Source organism: Armigeres subalbatus, chromosome 1 (genome assembly GCF_024139115.2).
Source record: "Armigeres subalbatus isolate Guangzhou_Male chromosome 1, GZ_Asu_2, whole genome shotgun sequence".
NCBI lineage: Eukaryota > Metazoa > Arthropoda > Insecta > Diptera > Culicidae > Armigeres > Armigeres subalbatus.
Genome location: NC_085139.1, coordinates 295,131,866 through 295,152,743, shown reverse-complemented (window position 1 = coordinate 295,152,743; position 20,878 = coordinate 295,131,866). Strand labels below are relative to the sequence as shown.

Here is a 20,878-nt window from a genome sequence, read left to right as displayed (position 1 = left end):
AATAACCTTATATGTTATGGCAAAAAACCATTCGAAAATATTGCGCTTTTTCCACTTTATAAGAGTTCTGCGAGATTTTTTTTCTCACAGTCATCTTTTTCTTACACTCAATACACTCAAAAAAGTTTGATTTTCCGTGCATAATATTTGAGTGTGAGTGCCCAATCTGAAAACAAATAGACGTCAAATCATGGCGGGAATCGATTTAGTGTACACGATTACATGTGACTAACGAGTAATGGGTTATAATTGGGTAAATTTCAGTAACAAAAATCATAAGGGTTGTGTACAAGACACGACCGCCCGACGTAAACTACGTAAAACAGTTTGGTGAAATGAAGAATCTAGTGCCAGTACAAGAATACATATTTGCAGCAGCTCTCTACAATACGCGCTCGTTATTCTGCTACGAACGGCAACGTAATTCTGCTACGACGTCGTACTTTGAACAAATTCATCTCGCCTCAATTTTCCTATGTTTAAAATGGTGTCCATGAGAAGAATCGATAAATTCCCAATAATACATATTTCGAATCACTAACGACCACACGACCCACGCCATAGGCTGGAATAACAAAACCAAATAAGAATCATCCATGCGAATACATATTTGTAGCATCTCCCTCCGACGCGCGCTCGTGATTCTGCTACGGACGCCAGGCAACTTTATGGCGTCTCCAAGCGGTTAATTTGCACTTTGAAAAAAGTTCGCCTCGCCTCAATCTTCCTTTGTATAGAATTAGAGATGTCGTAAAATCTCGATTAATCGATTAGTAACTAATCGATTACTCTCGATTCTTGACGATTATTGAATCGATTCATCGTTGAGTAGTAATCGAATCAAAGATAATCGATTATCATAACGATGAATCGATTAATTGAAGTAATCGAAATCTAATAGTTGTCGTAAAATCCCGATTGATCGATTACTCTCGATTTCTGTCGATTATTGAATCGATTAATCGTTGGAAAGTAATCGATTAAAAATTAATCGATTATCACAACAGATGCTGGGACCGCTCTCCGCGATATTTCAAATGAAATGCCACGCGCGCGGGGGAAAGCAGTTTTCTTATCTATCTATCTATCTATCTATCTATCTATCTATCTATCTATCTATCTATCTATCTATCTATCTATCTATCTATCTATCTATCTATCTATCTATCTATCTATCTATTTTCTATCTTCTTCTTCTTTCTTATATATATATATAAAACTCAATGTTTGTATGTTTGTATGTATGTTTGTATGTATGTTCCAGCATAACTTCTGAACCCATTTACCGATTTTAACCAAATTTGGAACACACATTCTTTATCTTAAGGAGACGACGATAGGGGGGTTAGGAATGCTCTTTGGAAAAGGGGGAGGGTGTGGGGGGAGGGTTATTGCTTAGATATCGGTCAACTCAGTGTAAATTCTGAACCCCTTGGCCGATTTCAACCAAATTTGGAACACAAATTCTTTATCTTAGGAAGGGGATGATAGGGGGGTTGAGCTTGCTTTTTTGAAAAGGGGGAGGGTATGGGGGGAGGGGTATATCTTAATTATCGATCTACGCAGTGTAAATTCTGAGCCCCTTGGCCGATTTCGACCAAATTTGGAACACAAATTCCTTATCTTAAGAAGAGGACGAAGGGGGTTCAGCATGCTCTTTGGAAATGGGGGAGGGTATGGGGGGAGGGGTATTGCTTAGTTATCAATCAACGCAGTTTAAATTCTGAACCCCTTGGCCGATTTCGACCAAATTTGGAACGAAACTTCCTTATCTTAAAAAGGGGACGATAGGGGGTTAAGCATGCTCTTTGGAAGGGGGTGGGGTATGGGGGGAGGGTATCGCTTAATTATCGGTCAACGCAGTGTAAATTCTCAACCCCTTGGCCGATTTCGACCAAATTTGGAACACAAATTCCTTATCTTAAGAAGGGGACAATAAGGGGTTAAGCATGCTCTTTGGAAAAGAGGGAGGGTGTGGGGGGAGGGGTATTGCTTAGTTATGGATCAATTCAATGTAAATTCTGAACCCCTTGACCGATTTCAAACAAATTTGGAACACAAATTCTTTGTCATAAGGAGACGACGATAGGAGATTAGGGATGCTTTTTACAAAAGAGGGGAGGGTATGGGGGGAGGGGTATTGATTAGCAATCGATCAACTCAATGTAAATCCTGAGCCTCATGACCGATTTGAACCAAATTTGTATCAAGTATCGTCTGTCCTATGGAAGCGATTTTAGTGGATGTGGTTAAGTAATTTTAAAAGGGAGAGGGTGTGGGAGAGGGGTATTGTTTAGTTATCGATCAATTCAGCATGACTTCTGAACCCATTTATCGATGTCCACCAAATTTTGAACCCATATTATCTGTCTAAGGGAGACTATATCAGACTGGGTAGGAGTGCCATAGCTAAATGAGAGAGAGGATATATTCATTAAACGAACAGTTTACTACACCTTTTTATCGCATAGGTCAATTCAAACCAAACACGGAACCCACGTAATCCCTACCCAAAGGAAACTATTATAGAGAGGCTGGAAGGAACTTTTGGAATGGGATGGGAGGGGGGGGGTATTGGGATTGGTTATTTTTGTTCATCGGAATAATTGTGTGCCCAGTGAAAAGCAATGATTAATGTGTTTCCTTCTGAATGGTGGATGTGATTGCTTCTTTAAAAGTAGGCATTTGCCCGGAATAAGGCAATGGGCGTGTGATCCCTTCTTTAAAAATATGCGTTGCCCGGAAAATGGCATCGATGAATGTTTTTCCTTCTTTAGAAATAGACGTTTGCCCGGAATAAGATCTTTTAAACTCACGATCCCTTTTTCAAAATCAGTCAATGTTTCCAAAAGCCTTCTTTTAATCAAATGATAAAGTATGAATAAGTAAACACAATTACCCTGTTGACCAATTGGCTTTATCATTTTCCGATTGTAAAAAAAAAACTGCAAACCAAACTGGCAATTCCGAGCAAGGCCGGGTACATAAAGCTAGTAATCAATAAAGATGGCCCATTAGTCCCGCCTCTTTGTTGTTCGGTATGACTGTAAATATTGTGTACCCGTCACACACTTACTAAAGGGGCGTGACTACAGGTTTAACTTTATTGATTACAAGAAAGCAGCTCTTCCGCGCACGCGAGCCATTTCGTTCGAGATGTCGCGAAAAGCAGATCGTAGTCGCACCATCGGCTTCGGCGGAGCTGCTACCGGAAATTTCATTCTCATCGATGGTGTGGTTCATGCGGTCGTTCGCGCTCAGATTAAATTTTCTTGTATGAAGTACTAATGATTGGCTACCATCAGAGAAAGTAGCTCTTAAGTCACAACTTCAGGCGAGATGAATTTTGTTCAAAGTAAAACTTAATTGCTTGGTGATGGCAGATTGTTTTCCATCGGTAGCAGAATCACAAGCGCGCGTAATAAAAAGACGCTGCCAAAAATTAATCGCGTGGATAGCAGTAACAGTCAAGTGAAATTTCCCCTCAAGATTATAATTCTAGTAGGTAGCCTGCTACTTGTTTAAGGTTTTATTTCCATCCATGCGAATACATATTTGCAGCTTCTCCTTCTGACGCGCGCTCGGACCGGCTGTAATGCTATGATTCCGCTACCGATACCAACCATTTATGCTTTGTTCTATGAAAAAAGTTTGTTCTATATCAACTTTCTCAATCACTTATCAATCACTGAATCATTGTTTAAAATTAAATCCACAGCAAGAAGAGTAGTTAAGTGCTAGACAAACATCATATAATTGAGCTCAGAATCACGCTAGAATATTTCACTGAAAAATTTTCTAGTTCCTAGCGGTTGCACTATAGACAAATTATTTCAACTTAACCTTCCTCCTAAACATAATGGTGGTTCTGAAAAGATCCGATTCATTCCCAACTATGTGCCTCACCAACAACAACTACTGGACTGCGCGACAGCCATCTGATGATTCGGCTCTACGCACGCCGTTAATTGCCAGATCCAAAAATGCTGCTTGTAACACGGATGTAAAGACGTACTGCTGTTGCCACGACCGCCACAACTATCGAACAAAAAATTTAATCCGCACCACCACAGCCGTTGTCGCTGGGACCGCTTCTGGACGCCTTGGCCCGCTTTCCATGAAATCCAGAATGAAAATGACGCGCGCACGCGAAACACGGGGCTTTTTATACACAGGAAAAACGAAGCAGTGGATCAAAAGGCTGGTACCTTACTGCAATCTGATGTCCGTGTTGGGGATTTATGAGCGGGATTGATTATTTCTGAATTTTTCACCCGATTTGGAAAGAAATAGCCTTTTCAATAGTTTGCCGTTGATAATGAATAGTTTTAATACAATTAGCAAATTGGTGGAAAGTTTCCGAATCTTTTAATAATAAAATCTCGAAAATCCGTCGAAAGATAAAGTCGCCATTACCGTTTGAAATCTTACATGATTTCGTGACGGTCCCCAATTTGGAAATTTTCATTTTGCACCCTGTATCCGAGGCTTCCTTTCAGACGTAGTTAACGTCAAAATGCGCGAACAAAAAACACGTCCGTACGTGCTGCTGTCTCGAACTGGAATGGGCCACTCGCGCACGGAAGAGCAGTATTTTTTATAATCAATAAAGATGTCTCATTAGTTCCGCCTATTTGTTGTCCGGTATGACTGCAAATATTGTGTAACCGTCACACACTCACTAAAGGGGCATGGCTACAGGTTCAACTTTATTGATTACAAGAAAGCAGCTCTTCCGCGCGCGCGAGCCATTTCGTTCGAGATGTTGCGAAGAGCAGACCGTGGCACCACCTTCGGCATCGGCGGAGCTGCTACCGGAAATTTTATTCCCGGCGATGGTGTGGGTCGCGCGGTCGTCGTCATTAACATTAGCAGCGCTCAGATTAAATTTTCTTCTATGAAGTAGGGGGAATGACGGCTTTCGCAGGTTTTGTTCTATTGTCATGGGGTTTTTGTTGGCCAAATTTTATGAAATTTGACCACAATTTTCTTTGATATGCAAAGAATGTTTAGGCCAAATTTGAGCATAATTAGTTACAGAAAACCCCCTGACAATAATAGAACAAAACCTGCCAAATCCGTTATTTCCCCTACTAACGATTGGCTACCATCAATGAAAGTAGCTCTTAAGTCACAACTTGAGGCGAGATGAATTTTGATCAAAGTAAAACTTAATTGCTTGGTGATGGCAGATTGTTTTCCGTCGGTAGTAGAATCACGAGATCACGATTCAGAGAAAGACATTATTGCTTTTTGCATTGAAACTTTTCGTTTCGTCACTGAAACCATTGACACTTGTTTTCAGCGACTGCTTCCGCGATAGAGCATTTGCACATTTTATTCACTCATACATCTATATTGCTGTCAAAATGTCCATTTGACAATCAAATTTTCAGCTAAAAGCTCTATTTTTTGAGTTTTGACACCGGTGCACTCACACAACCAATCGACATCAGTTGTCAAAAAATCAGGAGTACCAACTTGACCACTATCTCCTTGTCGCCGAGTTTGGCGCTGAGTTCTCGGCGCGGAAACCCAAAGGTGGGAATAAAATTTTGGGGCTTATGCGCAATATTTTAGTAGATAGCCATCCATGCGAATACATTTTTGCAGCTTTTCCGTTTGACGCGCGCTCGTGATTCTACATACATACAGAAAACATACGATGACTCAACTCATCCATGAGTTTTTAGGTGCTGAAATGCCACGCGAGCGCGGGATAGCAGTTTTCTTATAATCAATAAAGATGGCTCATTAGTCCCGCCTCTTTGTTGTCCGGTATGACTGCAAATATTGTGTAACCGTCACACACCCCCCAAAGGGGCGTGGCTACAGGTTTAACTTTATTGATTACAAGAAATCAGCTCTTCCGCGCGCGCGAGCCATTTCGTTCGAGATGTCGCGGAGAGCAGACTAGCAGACCGTGGTATCACCTTCAGCATCGGCGGAGCTCCTACCGGAAATTTTATTCCCGGCGATGGTGTGGGTCGCGCGGTCGTCGTCATCAACATTAGCAGCGTTCAGATTAAATTTTCTTGTCCGAAAAAGGGGGAATGACGGCTTTGGCAGGTTTTGTTCTATTATTGTCAGGGGGTTTTTGTTGACCAAATTTTATGAAATTTGGCCACAATATTCTTTGATATGCTATGATATGATATGATATTTGATATGAGGTACTAACGATCGGCTACCATCAATGAAAGTGGCTCATGGGAGCGTCCACAAATTACGTAACGCTTAAAGGGGCAAGGGGGGGTTGGGCGAAGTGTGACGATTCATACATAATTTTTAGATGCTTCATACAAAAAGTGTGACATAAGGGGGAGGGGGGGTTGAAAATGCCCAATTTTTGCGTTACGTAATTAAAGGATCTTCTCTTAAGGTGACTCGGGGAGGCACTACACACCGTGTTATTTTTCCTATCTTTTGTCTTTTTCTAACATTGTCACCTCGTAATTTTGGAGTGGCGTATTTCGGTTTTCAGTTGTTTGATGTAACTGTAAATGTATCAGCATGTAGATTGCGAGTAAGCACGCACCGGTGATACTTTTTCAAAATCATATTTGTTGTAGAAAAAAAATTAAGCATTAATGATAATCAATAGTATCAATAGAATTGGCAAATTGCTGAAGGGTTTCCGAATCGATTGATAAGCAAATGTCGAAAATAAGATAAAGACGCTATTAGCGTTTGAAATCTATCCTAATTTTTGTGACAGTCTCGAATTTGGAAATTTCCGTTTTAAACCATGTGTCTGAGTCTTCCCCTTAGACGTAGTTTACGTCAAAAAATCTGTAGCAAGCATCAATACTGACGCCATACAATTTTCTTCAGTCATAATGCGAATCAATTGTTTGCATGGTCTTCTTCCGATACTTTCGGAATTCAACTACCGACGTTAGCGTTGCGCTTTGAATAAAGTTCATCTCGAAACCGATTTCTTTTTCAATCATCAACAGGAAAAATACAAAATTAGAGTCTCGCGGTAAAATTTCATGTTGTGCCGACAACATCCAAATCGTTGCAAACGCCACATTAGTGAATAGATTGCTGTAGCAATCTTCCGATGACAGCCTATGCTCGGACCGGCACTAATGCTATGATTCCGCTACCGATGCAAACAATTATGCTTTGTTCTATGAAGAAAGTTCGTCTAATATCAACATTCTCAATCACTAAAATCATATAACTCCGAATTACGCTAGAAAATTTCACCGAAGAATTGCACTTGCACTTTAGGAAAATTATTTCAACTTAACCTTCCTCCCAAATATAATGATGGTCCTGAAAAGAACCGATTAATTGCCACTTATGTGCCTAATTAACAGCAGCCACTGGGCTGCGCGACCGCCATCCGATGATTCGACTCAACGAACGCCGTCGATTGCCAGATCCGCCGAAGATGGGACACGGATGAAAATGATGTGCTGCTGCTTCCACGACCGCCACCACCACCGACCGAAAAAATTTCATCCGCTGAGACAGCCGTTGTCACTGGGACCGCTTCTGGACGCCCTGGTCCGTTCTCCGTGACATCCAGAATGAAAATGACGCGCGCACGCGAAACACGGGGCTTTTTATACACAGGGAAAACGAAGCAGTGGATCAAAAGGCCCGTACCTTACTGCAATCTGATGTCCGTGTTGGGGATTTATGAACGGAATTGAATTTTTCACCCGGTTTGGAAAGAAACAACATTTTCAATAGTTTAACGTTAATAATCAATAGTATCAATATGATTGGCAAATTGCTGGAGAGTTTCTGAATCGATTGATAAGCAAATGTCGAAAATCCATCGAAAGATAAAGACGCTATTAGCGTTTGAAATCTATCCTAATTTCGTGACGGTCTCGAATTTGGAAATTTCGGTTTTACACCCTGTATCTGAGTCTCCCCCTTAGACGTAGTTTACGTCAAAATCGATCAAGCCGAAATGAGAGTGAGTGTGAGAAAAAGAAGCGGGCAAATCACAATCTACACATAACTCTTCAAATTGGTGAAATCAGCAATACTTATACTCATTAATTTTTTTACGTGTATGGAAGAGCATCGGATTGATAAATTTGCTAATCGGTTTTGACTTGTAGTTTCGAAGACGCTCTGGAAGAGCGTCGGATTAAATGATTTGCACATCAATTTCTCTGGAAGAGCGTCGGATTAAATTATTTGCACATTGGTTTCGACTTGTGATGTCAAAGACGCTATGAAATTGCGTCGGATTGATTAATCTGCTCATCGGTTTCGACTAGTAGTGTCGAAGACGCTCTGGAAGAGCGTCGGATTAAATGATTTGCACATCGATTTCGACTTGTGATGTCGAAGACGCTCTGGAAGAGCGTCGGATTGTATGATTTGCACATAGATTTCGACTTGTGTTGTCGAAGACGCTCTGGAAGAGCGTCGGATTAAATGATTTGCACATTGGTTTCAGCTTGTGATGTCGAAGACGCTCTGGAAGAGCGTCGGATTGATAAATTTGCTCATCGTTTTCGACTAGTAGGGTCGAAGACGCTCTGGAAGAGCGTCGGATTAAATGATTTGCACATCGATTTCTCTGGAAGAGCGTCGGATTAAATTATTTGCACATTGGTTTCGACTTGTGATGTCGAAGACGCTATGAAAGAGCGTCGGATTGATAAATCTGCTCATCGGTTTCGACTAGTAGTGTCGAAGACGCTCTAAAAAAGCGTCGGATTAAATGATTTGCACATCGATTTCGACTTGTGATGTCGAAGACGCTCTGGAAGAGCGTCGGATTAAATGATTTGCACATTGGTTTCAGCTTGTGATGTCGAAGACGCTCTGGAAGAGCGTTGGATTGATAAATTTGCTCATCGGTTTCGACTAGTAAGGTCGAAGACGCTCTGGAAGAGCGTCGGATTAAATGATTTGCACATCGATTTCTCTGGAAGAGCGTCGGATTAAATTATTTGCACATTGGTTTCGACTTGTGATGTCGAAGACGCTATGAAAGAGCGTCGGATTGATAAATCTGCTCATCGGTTTCGACTAGTAGTGTCGAAGACGCTCTACAAAAGCGTCGGATTAAATGATTTGCACATCGATTTCGACTTGTGATGTCGAAGATGCTACACGTAAAAAAATAACCTTATATGTTATGGCAAAAAACCATTCGAAAATACTTATACTCATTAATTTTTTTTACGTGTATGGAAGAGCATCGGATTGATAAATTTGCTAATCGGTTTTGACTTGTAGTGTCGAAGACGCTCTGGAAGAGCGTCGGATTAAATGATTTGCACATCAATTTCTCTGGAAGAGCGTCGGATTAAATTATTTGCACATTGGTTTCGACTTGTGATGTCAAAGACGCTATGAAAGTGCATCGGATTGATAAATCTGCTCATCGGTTTCGACTAGTAGTGTCGAAGACGCTCTGGAAGAGCGTCGGATTGTATGATTTGCACATCGATTTCGACTTGTGTTGTCGAAGACGCTCTGGAAGAGCGTCGGATTAAATGATTTGCACATTGGTTTCAGCTTGTGATGTCGAAGACGCTCTGGAAGAGCGTCGGATTGATAAATTTGCTCATCGGTTTCGACTAGTAGGGTCGAAGACGCTCTGGAAGAGCGTCGAATTTAATGATTTGCATATCGATTTCTCTGGAAGAGCGTCGGATTAAATTATTTGCACATTGGTTTCGACTTGTGATGTCGCAGACGCTATGAAAGATCGTCGGATTGATAAATCTGCTCATCGGTTTCGACTAGTAGTGTCGAAGACGCTCTGGAAGAGCGTCGGATTAAATGATTTGCACATCGATTTCGACTTGTGATGTCGAAGACGCTCTGGAAGACTTGTAGTGTCGAAGGCGCACTGGAAGAGCGTTGAATTAAATGATTTGCACATCGGTTTTGACTTGTGATGTCGAAGACGCTCTGTAAAAGCGTCGGATTGAATGATTTGCACATCGGTTTCGACTTGTGATGTCGAAGACGCTCTGGAAGAGCGTCAGATTGATAAATGTTCACACCGGTTTCGACTTGTGATGTCGAAGACGCTCTGTAAAAGCGTCGGATTGAATGATTTGCACATCGGTTTCGACTTGTGATGTCGAAGACGTTATGGAAGAGCGTCGGATTGATAAATCTGCTCATCGGTTTCTACTAGTAGTGTCGAAGACGCTCTGGAAAAGCGTCGGATTAAATGATTTGCACATCGATTTCGACTTGTGATGTCGAAGATGCTATGGAAGAGCGTCGGATTGATAAATTTGCTCATCGGTTTTGACTTGTAGTGTCGAAGGCGCACTGGAAGAGCGTCGAATTAAATGATTTGCACATCGGTTTCGACTTGTGATGTCGAATACGCTCTGGAAGTCGTCGTTTGTTTTCTCATTGGTTTGACTTAAACGAGTTAAAATGTCGAAAGAATTCTGGAGTAGCGCCGAAGCAAATGATTCGTTTTCTCATCGGTTTCCACTTGTAATATCGAAGGTGCCAGGTGGAATGATTTGTTGTTCTTATCGGTTTCGACTAAACATGATTTTTTTTCGGAATAAATGATTTGTTTTCTCATCGGTTAACTGCTTGTGTTGTCGAAGGTGCTCTGGAAGAGTATCGGATTGTTGCAGCTTCTGATGGTAAAAGTTGTGTAAAAGAGGGGCGGATTGTTCGCGTCAAAGCAACGTTAATGCGGATCAGCAGACTACTCAAACTATTCAAACTTGAATTTCGAAGGTGTTGTGTGAGAGTACCGGACTTATTGGCTTGATCTTGAAGGGCATAGTATGTTTGGCGAACCACCGATCTTGTTTTTGATTTTCCCATTGGAAGACCATCAAGTTCTGTTGGATATGGACTGCTAGATCAAATTCTATTGGTTTTGGATTGCAATGCTGGAAATATCTGCAAAAAAAATAGAAGGATCATGAATCTGAAATAGTTTACATTTTCAGAATTTTAAAAAAATCTGGATAATTTGCTTAGTAAATATGTATTTGCGTATTTGTATGTGGACTTTGAAATGAAATATTGAACTTGGATCATTTGATTAAACATTTGATTTTTGATAATGGGTGAGGTAATATGATTTTTAGATTTGAACATTGGAATTGGCTTGGTTGCAAATCTTATATATAAAAATGAAATGGTCTGTGATCGTATCCGCATAACTCGAAAACGGCTGGTTGGATTTTTGCATTTCTTCAGCAGAGACCCCGAATAGAAATAAATTGTACGCCGAATAGTTGGTATTTTTAGTTTTCCATTTGGCTTATAATCATCATATACTGTATGATACATGTTCATTTATATGATTAACAAAAATAACGACCCAATCGTATACAATTTTTAACGGATCATACATGCTGTAGTAAGGATTACCTGCTAAAATTTTATTGTAAACGTATCTTATCGTAAATGATTTCGATAGCTATTTCCCAACATAAAAATTAAGTGTTTTCTTTTACAGTGTAGTAGTGACAATTCTTTCGACAACAGTGTTTGGACTCCCAGGTTTGGACCAACCGCCATTGAAACTTTTTTCTAAAAGTCGGCGGCGATGTGAATTCTAAAAGTGAAAAGTTTATTCGCCGAAAACAAAACAATATTAGGATCAAAATGCATGTAAGTGGAAACTTAATTATAGGAAAAAAAGGTTATATATTTATTAAAGGTATTTATATTTATTTTCTTAAAGGACCAAGGTATACACCAATGAATTCGGAGATTCAACTGCGAATAACAAAAAAAGCTTTCAAAGGTGAGAATAATCTATAATGTACTTTCTTTTTAATGTATGTAAAAGACCTACTATCCATCCAATAATTGAACAGTGTTGCAACTGGCCATACCATTATGGATACAATAACCCCCCTAGCACAAACTATCAAGTTTTTTTTCGCATGGCGGCAGAAGCAACCATAATGCCCTTTCAATCGACCTTTTATTGCTTAATCGAGTTTATTCATTTAATGCCAGTTTAAAAAAACATCTTTTTAGTGCCTCAAACTATTATTAAAATTAAAAGCAAAATCCCAGATTATTCCAAATTAAAATAAAGAGCAAAGCCCCAGATAAATATTGAGAAAAACGTTTCAGGGGCATTTTAATCCATTAATTGATTTAATGCAGCAGCCTCTAAATTATTATTGCAGTCATTCATTGTTGAATTTGACTTATTTTATAGGAACATGCAGCCCCGTCGAAACATGCGAAGAGTAACTGATGGGAGAGCAGCATATGGACAAAGCGTCTCATCATACAAAAATCGTTTGAAAGTGATTTTTCTGAAATTTAGACATCACCCAGTGATATTGATGATAACAGAGTTTCAAAAAAAATTCGTTGTTCTTTTTGAATAGATCAGAAAAACTATTGAATAACTATAAAAGATGGTGAATAAAATATATTTAAAACTTGTTTTGTGTTCATTTATTGTATCATGAACTGAAAATAAAAACTATAGCAATCGTAGCAGGAATCATAGTGTCCTTTAACTATCATATCATGTATCGTAGTTTGTAAAATAGAATTATACATATTGTGATACTGCTATCGTACAATTAAATGTTTATTGAACACCTTTTAATTTGGATTAATCATGGAATCTTTATTTGTATTGACAAAAATCTTTCTATTGATCTTCTTTGTTGAATACAATTATAATCCGTATCATCTCATGACAACAAAATTATGATAAACTAATGATATCTGGTAAAATTGCTTGTCAAAAATATATGGAAAAATTAACCTTTTTGAATGGTAACGATACTTAACAACCCATTCAGTGTATCGTCCAAAATGAAATTATTATAAATGCAATCATAAAAATTGTTCATGGTGTAATAATCGTACGATATTTTTTATGATTCCGTTAATAATTAAATTACAATTCTCTATGACCAAAAAACGATAACTAGAAAAATAGTTGAATAATATAATTCTATTCGGGACATTCGTTATAGTTTCCGACGGGTTTATATGATATTTCCTAATGCGAAAATTACGAGTAAAGTTGAGCAAACCGTGAATAACTAAAATTGTGATTCCTATGCGAACTTTGCATGGGCAGTTCGGAATGCACATTCTCGTCTACTATGCAGGACAACGTCTGCCGGGTCAACTAGTATTTAATATTATTTTAGAATCAACTTTTGGTTATAAGCTAGAGATTGTATTTGAAAGATGTAGATGGATTAGAATATTAGTTGTGAAAATTGGATGGACAAAATACATAACCATGCAATGGCAGGCATATATAAAACTTTCAATTAATTACAATGCAGAGCCATGGAAGATGAGGAGAATGGAAAAAAAACTTGATCATTTTATATGGATGTTTGATTTAAGTATTCCATTATAAAAACGTTCCAATGTTGGTCTGGGAATAAAACTTTGTTCATGGAATAGGAATATTGGATTTGCTTTTCGGATTCATATATTGGATTTGATTATCAGACTGGAAAATAATATTGAAATATTTGAATTCCAATTTGAATTAGGATGATTTCTAATATAGGAATTGAATACGGATATTGGATACTGGATTGTAAAATTAGTCAATGTTTTTTTTTTCTCTTTTTTAGTGAGAGAAGAAGGGGAATGTGAGGGTGAGATATATTAGGAGTTGGCAATCCACTTTTAGAGTGCATTGATGACAGATATGCAAATATCGTATAACGGTTTGGTTGCCAACACTAACTAGTAAATAGCAGGCCATGACTTTGGCTCTTTTCCTCGTGGGACAACGAACGGAGTCGCACGCGCAGTTGGACAGCACACCCGGTGATAGCTCGTTCGGCTAGGCCGCACAGAGTTAACCGCCAGAAATTTGTATGGCGAAAGTCAACTAACGCGGGTTTTCTCAAAATAAGAAACTTTTCATGAAAAACTATTTGGTACCGATTATGTAGAAAGGTGTCCGCCCTGGGGCGCCCTGGGGTGGGGGTCCATCGAAATTTTGTTACGCGTAACATGTAAATTGCATATAGAGAAAAAAAATGTTTTTCAAAAAATATTTATTATCTTCAAAAAAGCATAAAATATACAATACATAATAGTACATTCAAAGTTAATTGCCTATCCAGTTTTCCGCGAGCGGTAATGGCCGCCAGCTTGCTTGCGGTTCAGAAGGTGCTGATTCAGTGAATTCAAGCCTTCTTATATACCACATTGAACAAAATGCTCGAATGGTGGGTGCAGTTGACCTCCAGAAATGTCAAATCAGAGACTAACCCGCAGGCAAGCTGGCGGCCATTACCGCTCGCGGAAAACTGGATATGCCGGGTATTAAGCCACCCGGAGTGGAAATTAATGAATTATTGGCAGTGGCTGATTTTCTACCCACCGCTTCCACATCCAGGCGCTATCGTATATGCGCAAATAGCCAGCATGAGTTAACCGCCAGAAATTTGTATGGCGAAAGACATCTAACGCGGGTTTTCTCAAAATTAGGGACTTTTCATGAAAAATTATTTGGTACCGGTTATGAAGGATGGTGTCCGCTACTACGCCTACCAAATATATTTTCGATTAAGCTGTTCAGTTTTGAGAAATCGAACCTTAGATGCCTTTCGCCATACTGATTTCAGAAAGTTAACTCCTAGTGTGCCGCTGTAAGCACGTTCAAAGCAGGCGATTCATTACTATGTCTGAAACTTGATTATGCATATGTACAACATGTGATAGTTTTAGTTCGGAAAAGGTATTGGAGGGTAACCGCCCCTTCGGTGGGGCTGATGAAGCAAGTGTGTAGGAGCCGGACAATACTAAATACTCATCCTACTTGGTTGACATGTGTACAAAAATACATTTGAGAGTTATAGTTCTGAAAATGTATTGCGAGAGATCGGCTGGTACCTGGTGCTGGGAATTTGGTTTCATCAGTACCCGCTAAGCTGCGGTGTACGACGGAGGTCCTTCGTAGCTTAGTAGGAAAAGCACCTGTCATGCGAACTGGGGTCGTGGGATCAAACCCCACCGAAGGGGCGGTTACCCTCCAATACCTTTTTCGAACTAAATCTATCACATGTTGTACATATGCATAATCAAGTTTCAGACATAGTTATACATAATAATTTATTGCACCGTCCTTCAAATTCTACTAAAATTTTGATCTCTTTCAAAAAACAGCATTTGTTACACGTTACGCATAGGGGTGGGGGTAGGGTTCGCTTGTTCCTTTCGAATGTGGAACGCCGCGTGGAATCTTGTGCGAATGCGCTTTTGGAAACATTATTTACAACAGCCGCGCGGTGTATCAATTTGACTGCACCAAAAGATATTGGGGCCCTCCTTAGCCGTGCGGTAAGATGCGCGGCTACAAAGCAAGACCATGCTGAGGGTGGCTGGGTTCGATTCCCGGTGCCGGTCTAGACAATTTTCGGATTGGAAATTGTCTCGACTTCCCTGGGCATAAAAGTATCATCGTGTTAGCCTCATGATATACGAATGCAGAAATGGTAACTTGGCTTAGAAACCTCGCTGTTAATAACTGTGGAAGTGCTGAATGAACACTAAGCTGCGAGGCGGCAATGTCCCAGTGGGGGATGTAATGCCAATGAAGAAGAAAAGATATTTTAGTTACTAGATAAAGATTGTCGCTTCGGTTCCCTTTGTTCTGCTGTCCGGAACATGTTGGGTACCAAGCTGTCAAATCGTATGGATTTTCCTTCTTTGACATTTAGCTCCCCTATCCTCGCCAGCAAAAGATGTTCCGGGCAGCGACGACAGCGACAATCTTTATCTAGTAACTAAAATATCTTTTACTGCACCCTACAATATAACAAGCGTTCTAATTTAGTTCCGGATAGACAATGAATCGACTGCTTTGCGCGTGCTTACAGCGGCACACTACACTAATAAAAATCCACACATTTTTAATGGCAAAAATCTAAAGAAATTTCCAAATAAATTTTATGTGTGCGTTAATAACCACCCGCTATAGGAGAATCCACATAAAGGTTATTAGGTAATAATGGTTATGTGTGTTTCCACATATATGCTATGCGAATTCACATAGCCGTTATGTGGTAAATGCTATAGTCAAAATATATGTGTGCCACACATAATGGATATGATTGGATTTTTGTCAGTGTAGGAGTTAACTTTCTGAAATCAGTATGGCGAAAGGCATCTAAGGTTCGATTTCTCAAAATTAAGCACTTCAATCGAAAAAATATTTGGTAGGCGTAATAGCGGACACCATCCCTCTTAACCGGTACCAAATAGTTTTTCATGAAAAGTTCCTAATTTTGAGAAAACCAGCGTTAGATGTCTTTCGCCATACAAATTTCTGGCAGTTAACTCTTGCTGGCTATTTTGTGCATATACTATAGCGCCTGGATGTGGCTGCGGCGGGTAGAAAATCAGCCACTGCCAATAATTCATTCGCGAAGTCGAAGCAAAATTCTTCACACAAACAATGACAGTTCTTTATGGGTTTTTACAGTAGAGCAACAGAGAGGAGGAGATGGCGGCCATGTTTCACTCAAACTCTGACAGATATAGCAATAGGATTTCCCATAGGAGGGAAGAGCCAGGAGGGTGAAACGCCTGTCATCCGCGGTACAATGGCACTCTACCCAACATCACTTTTGGTACTTCTGTTTTTGGTACCCAGTTTCTGGGTAGTATACCCGAATTCAGCGCTCATTTTGGGTGATTGGTTCTTATGCAGTTAGTGCTAATTATCGGCATTTAAATTCTCCTGGCGAAAACTTGCAATTGGTTGAGGTACATCGAGCCTTTTGTGTTTGTATGGCTTCTTTATGTCGAAAAGTAGCTCGTCGATACTTCGAAAGTTTTGTTAACATGAATCAAACGAAATTAAAACAAAAACATTGTACGCCATATTGAATGAATGCTGGGTAGGCGTATTAGCCTTCTCTTCAGTCCCCTGGGAAGAGCAGAATTTGCTTCGACTTCGCGAATAGGTCTTTTTGAAAAGTTAAGTGGGAGATGTTAACTGCCATTATAAATTATCATCATCGGCTTCGTCTGGTATTGATCATCGATGATGCTTAATTTTTGTTGCTGATGACAGTGAACGCGTTTTATCCGTTCTCTCCAAATGAGTTCGGATTCGCGGGCACTGGGAATAAAACAGAATTCCAAAAACATGGACATCCTCCAAACCGTGTGCCGTATCTGCGAGTCCCAGCAAAACCTTTGCGATCTTACGACTCAAGTGAACGAAAACGTTGCCGAAAAACTGTCTACCTTGACTTCCATTCGGGTAAGTAAATTTAAAAAAGCTGCGCATTTATAAATTTATTTTTATTGCCATTTGTATGTGGCAGATATCTTCGGACGATTCCTTACCGCGATGCATCTGTCTGGAGTGCATTGGATCACTGAACTTGGCCTATGATTTCCTGCTGCGATGTGAAGCGTCGGAACAGCGATTGCGTGACGCGCTCCGGGGAGAAGCGGAACCACCGAATCAAAAAGTCGAGATCGAAGAAATGGGCCAAGAAGATGAGGAGGAAACGGCTACGGCAGTGGAGTTCGTGGTGAGTAAATCAGACGAGGAGGTGGACGATGACGATATGGCGATAGCGATCGTTCAGGAGGAAACTATGAGCATGGTGGATGATGCGCAGTTCTTGTACGAGACTGTGCCCATGAAATACACAATCGAAGAGTACTTGGAGGATGGAGATGATGTGGATGTAGATCAAGGCGAGGAACACGCACAGGCGGAGGTTGTCGTGGAAGAAGTGGAAGTGCATATGCCGGAGGAAATGAGCAACGAGAAAGATAAACACTTTTATTGCGATACTTGCGGGTCCGGTTTTGAGAAATGTACGGATTTGTATCAACACATTAAGAGCCATGGAAAGGCTCGATATCAGTGCAAGGAATGCGATCGGTGGTTTTCGCGACGGGCACATCTGCAAAGCCACGAAGTGATCCATACCGGAGAGAGGAATTTCCACTGCCATAGATGCCCAAGTGCGTACAAGAGCAGTCGCAACTTGAGACGGCATGTGAAAAGTGCTCACCTCGGAGAAAAACCCTTCGTGTGCGATCTCTGCGGGAAGGAGTTTTCACAGAAAACAGTTCTGGAAGCACATCATAGCACACACGTCCAGGAGAAAAACTACTCTTGCGAGGTTTGCCCGAAAAGGTTTAAGTCGAGCAAATTGTTGAAGCTGCACGTTATTCGACACGTGAAGGGGTCCCAACCGAAGCAGGAAACGGAGCCCGTGGAATGCGATGTTTGTCACAAGGTCTACTCGAGTAAAATGTCTCTGAAGAACCACAAACTGATTCATTCGGATGCCAAAATTGCGTGCACGTTCTGTGGGAAGAACTTTAAAATTATGGCGCACCTGAAGGTGCATCTGCGCAGTCATACCAAGGAGCAACCGTACGAGTGCAACCAATGCCATAAAAAGTTCGGTTATGAGACCTCGCTGAAGACCCACCGGTTGGTGCATTCGAACGAGCGACCGTACAAGTGTGATCTGTGCGATGTGGCCTTCCGACAATTGAACCACCTGAAGGCACACAAGTTCCTGCACAGTGGCCAGAAACCGTTTGAGTGCACGGTGTGTAAGAAGGCGTTTGCATTGCGAGGCAACCTTACGATCCATATGCGCATTCACGACGGGCCGGTGGGGAGTCCCTTCCAGTGTCGGCTTTGCGTGGGCAAAAGACTGAACGATTCGAACGCGCTGAAGCGGCATTTACGGGCGCATCCGAATGCGAAGGTGGTAAAAACGGGAACCTTGACGGTTATAGTGGAGGAAGGCACCCTGGAGGAAACGGAAACAGGTGATTTGGCTGAAGATGGGCGAGTTAAGGAAGAGATTAGTATTGCCGATTCGTTTTTGGAAGGTGATAGCTAGTTAACAAAAAAAAAATCGGAGGAATTAGGTATTCAGATTGGTGTAATCGTTTTGTCTGTAGGCTTCGAAATACTTCCATATTTTAAATAGATGTAAAATGACTTAGAATTACTCTTGTGTGCACAACTATCCTTATTTAGCTTCTTCGGTAATACTTTCAGTCTTCTCCTTCTCATTCTTGTTACGCTTCTTAGCAAACCAGCATTTGACCTTATCCATCAGCTTTGGTTTGGCCGGATCCTTGCTCTTGGCGACGATTCGCTTGGTGGAAATGTTGTGGATTGGTCCGAACGCCAACGCGACCACGGTGCAAGCCAAACAGATCACGTTGTACGGCATGCTAAAGTCCGGGATGGGAAGCGTCAGGAGAAGCGCTTCCGTCCGTATTTGCAAGAAGTAGCCACTCGGTTGGGTTGCGTTGAACGATTCCCGGAACAGGGAAGCTTCTCGCGGCAAGGAGGTGTAGTTGCGTGCAACTGGGAGCAGCACCGAGATGATCGAGGGTTGCAAATAGTGGCCATGGCTGGCATCAGGCGGGTACTCTTGCCACTTGAGAAAGATGTAGTCGAAGTCGATCGACAGCTCAATGGTGGATCGGGTTGGAATGGTTAAAGCGATTTCCAGATGCGATGGTCGCTCCCGTTGCCGACCCGGAATGTATTTAACGGTACGTGGCTCGATCCGTTGATCCCCTCGAGTAACCTTGAGAGTGTGCAAGTAGATCGGCACGAACCAAGGAATGTTCTCGAAAATTATCAAATTCAGACTCGCCCAATGGGTGTTGGTTATTCGCGTTACAATTCTTCCGCGTTCCTGACCTACTCCGGAGATGTAACGTTTTGAAAAGATCGGGGGTTGTGGTGTCATTACGACCACGCCGAGATCGTTCTTATCCAAAGCAGCCACATTGAACATTCGCTGCTTCTTTTCATACTCCTTCAAGTCGTATTCATACAAAACGGAATTTGCGCCACCTCGGGTTGACCGAATTACATTCGTAGGCTTTTGGGACATTTCGTAATCCTTATCGGTAACGTCCACGTAAACCTTACTGGTTGTGGCCAACACGCACGCACCTTCCGACCCTTGGCCGAACAGTTTCCTAATGGACCAATCCTTTCCCCCGAATATCCGTTGATCCTGAACCAGGCTTACACTTTGACGCACTTCTAACTGGAACTGACTGCATTCCGCATCGACACACAATTTCCGCATATGCACGGCCAGTGAGTGATAATTGCCCGAGTACAAGTGGTCCGCTGTCAGTAGCGAGACCAATCCCTCCCGTAGCTTACAGGGCACCAGTTTCTTCCATGGGGTCAAATTCTCCGTGCAGACAATCTCACGCGGTAGCGCAGCATAGCGTATCTTCGGCGGGACCATTCCTTCAAACCGATGCGTTGTTGGTCGCAGCGAGTACTCCGGTCTAAATGTATTAGTCTTGTCCACAAAACTCAACGAAGCGCAAAACAATCCGGATAGCGTTCCGCACAGCTGCTTCCATTTTTGATCTACTTCCGCGTCGCCTGCCGGTGGTTCGAACCATGCCCACACTTCTGCTCCCGGCCCGGCATCTACTACTGGGAAGCCCCAGTTCTCGTAGCGCCAAACCCCGTTGGTGAAGCTCAGATGCAACTCGCTGATGCCGTAGTGGTAGAGCAGTTCCGTCAACGATCGCGACACCAGGTGGGTGTGCAGCACTGAAACAAAACAGAAGACAATGATCTCGTGTTTCAAACTACATTCGTAAATACTACTCACAGCTATCATTATGAGCGACATCCCAGCGCGTTGTGAACTGGAAGTAGCTATACACGAATCCGTCGGGGAGTGGCTTGATTAGAAGTTCCTCATCGAACACGTCGTTAAACTGCAGAGACGGGTGCAGTAAGGTGAGTAAGGATAATACGACCGTCCAACGCGGTCGGAACATACTTTCTGGATATAATCCTTCGCTTTTAACACCGAAACTTTATAAAATGGGAAATAAGCAAACAACAACACCATACAAACGCCCGCAGATACCGCACTGATATCACCCGCAATTCATAAGCACTCCC

General features: G+C 41.5%; 2 protein-coding genes across 2 annotated transcripts; one reads left to right on the top strand and one right to left on the bottom strand.

Moving 5' to 3' along the window:
- Positions 1–16,999: 16,999 nt before the first annotated feature.
- On the top strand, positions 17,000–18,926 carry LOC134207744 (gastrula zinc finger protein XlCGF57.1-like). The gene is made up of 2 exons (XM_062683605.1): positions 17,000–17,200; positions 17,265–18,926. Exons 1-2 carry the CDS (start codon positions 17,036–17,038, stop codon positions 18,816–18,818), a joined length of 1,719 nt encoding a protein of 572 aa, XP_062539589.1. The 5' UTR covers positions 17,000–17,035; the 3' UTR covers positions 18,819–18,926.
- LOC134207742 (GPI transamidase component PIG-T-like) lies at positions 18,843–20,878 on the bottom strand. The gene is made up of 2 exons (XM_062683604.1): positions 20,580–20,878; positions 18,843–20,518 (listed from the first exon to the last, which is right to left on the bottom strand). Exons 1-2 carry the CDS (start codon positions 20,749–20,751, stop codon positions 18,951–18,953), a joined length of 1,740 nt encoding a protein of 579 aa, XP_062539588.1. The 5' UTR covers positions 20,752–20,878; the 3' UTR covers positions 18,843–18,950.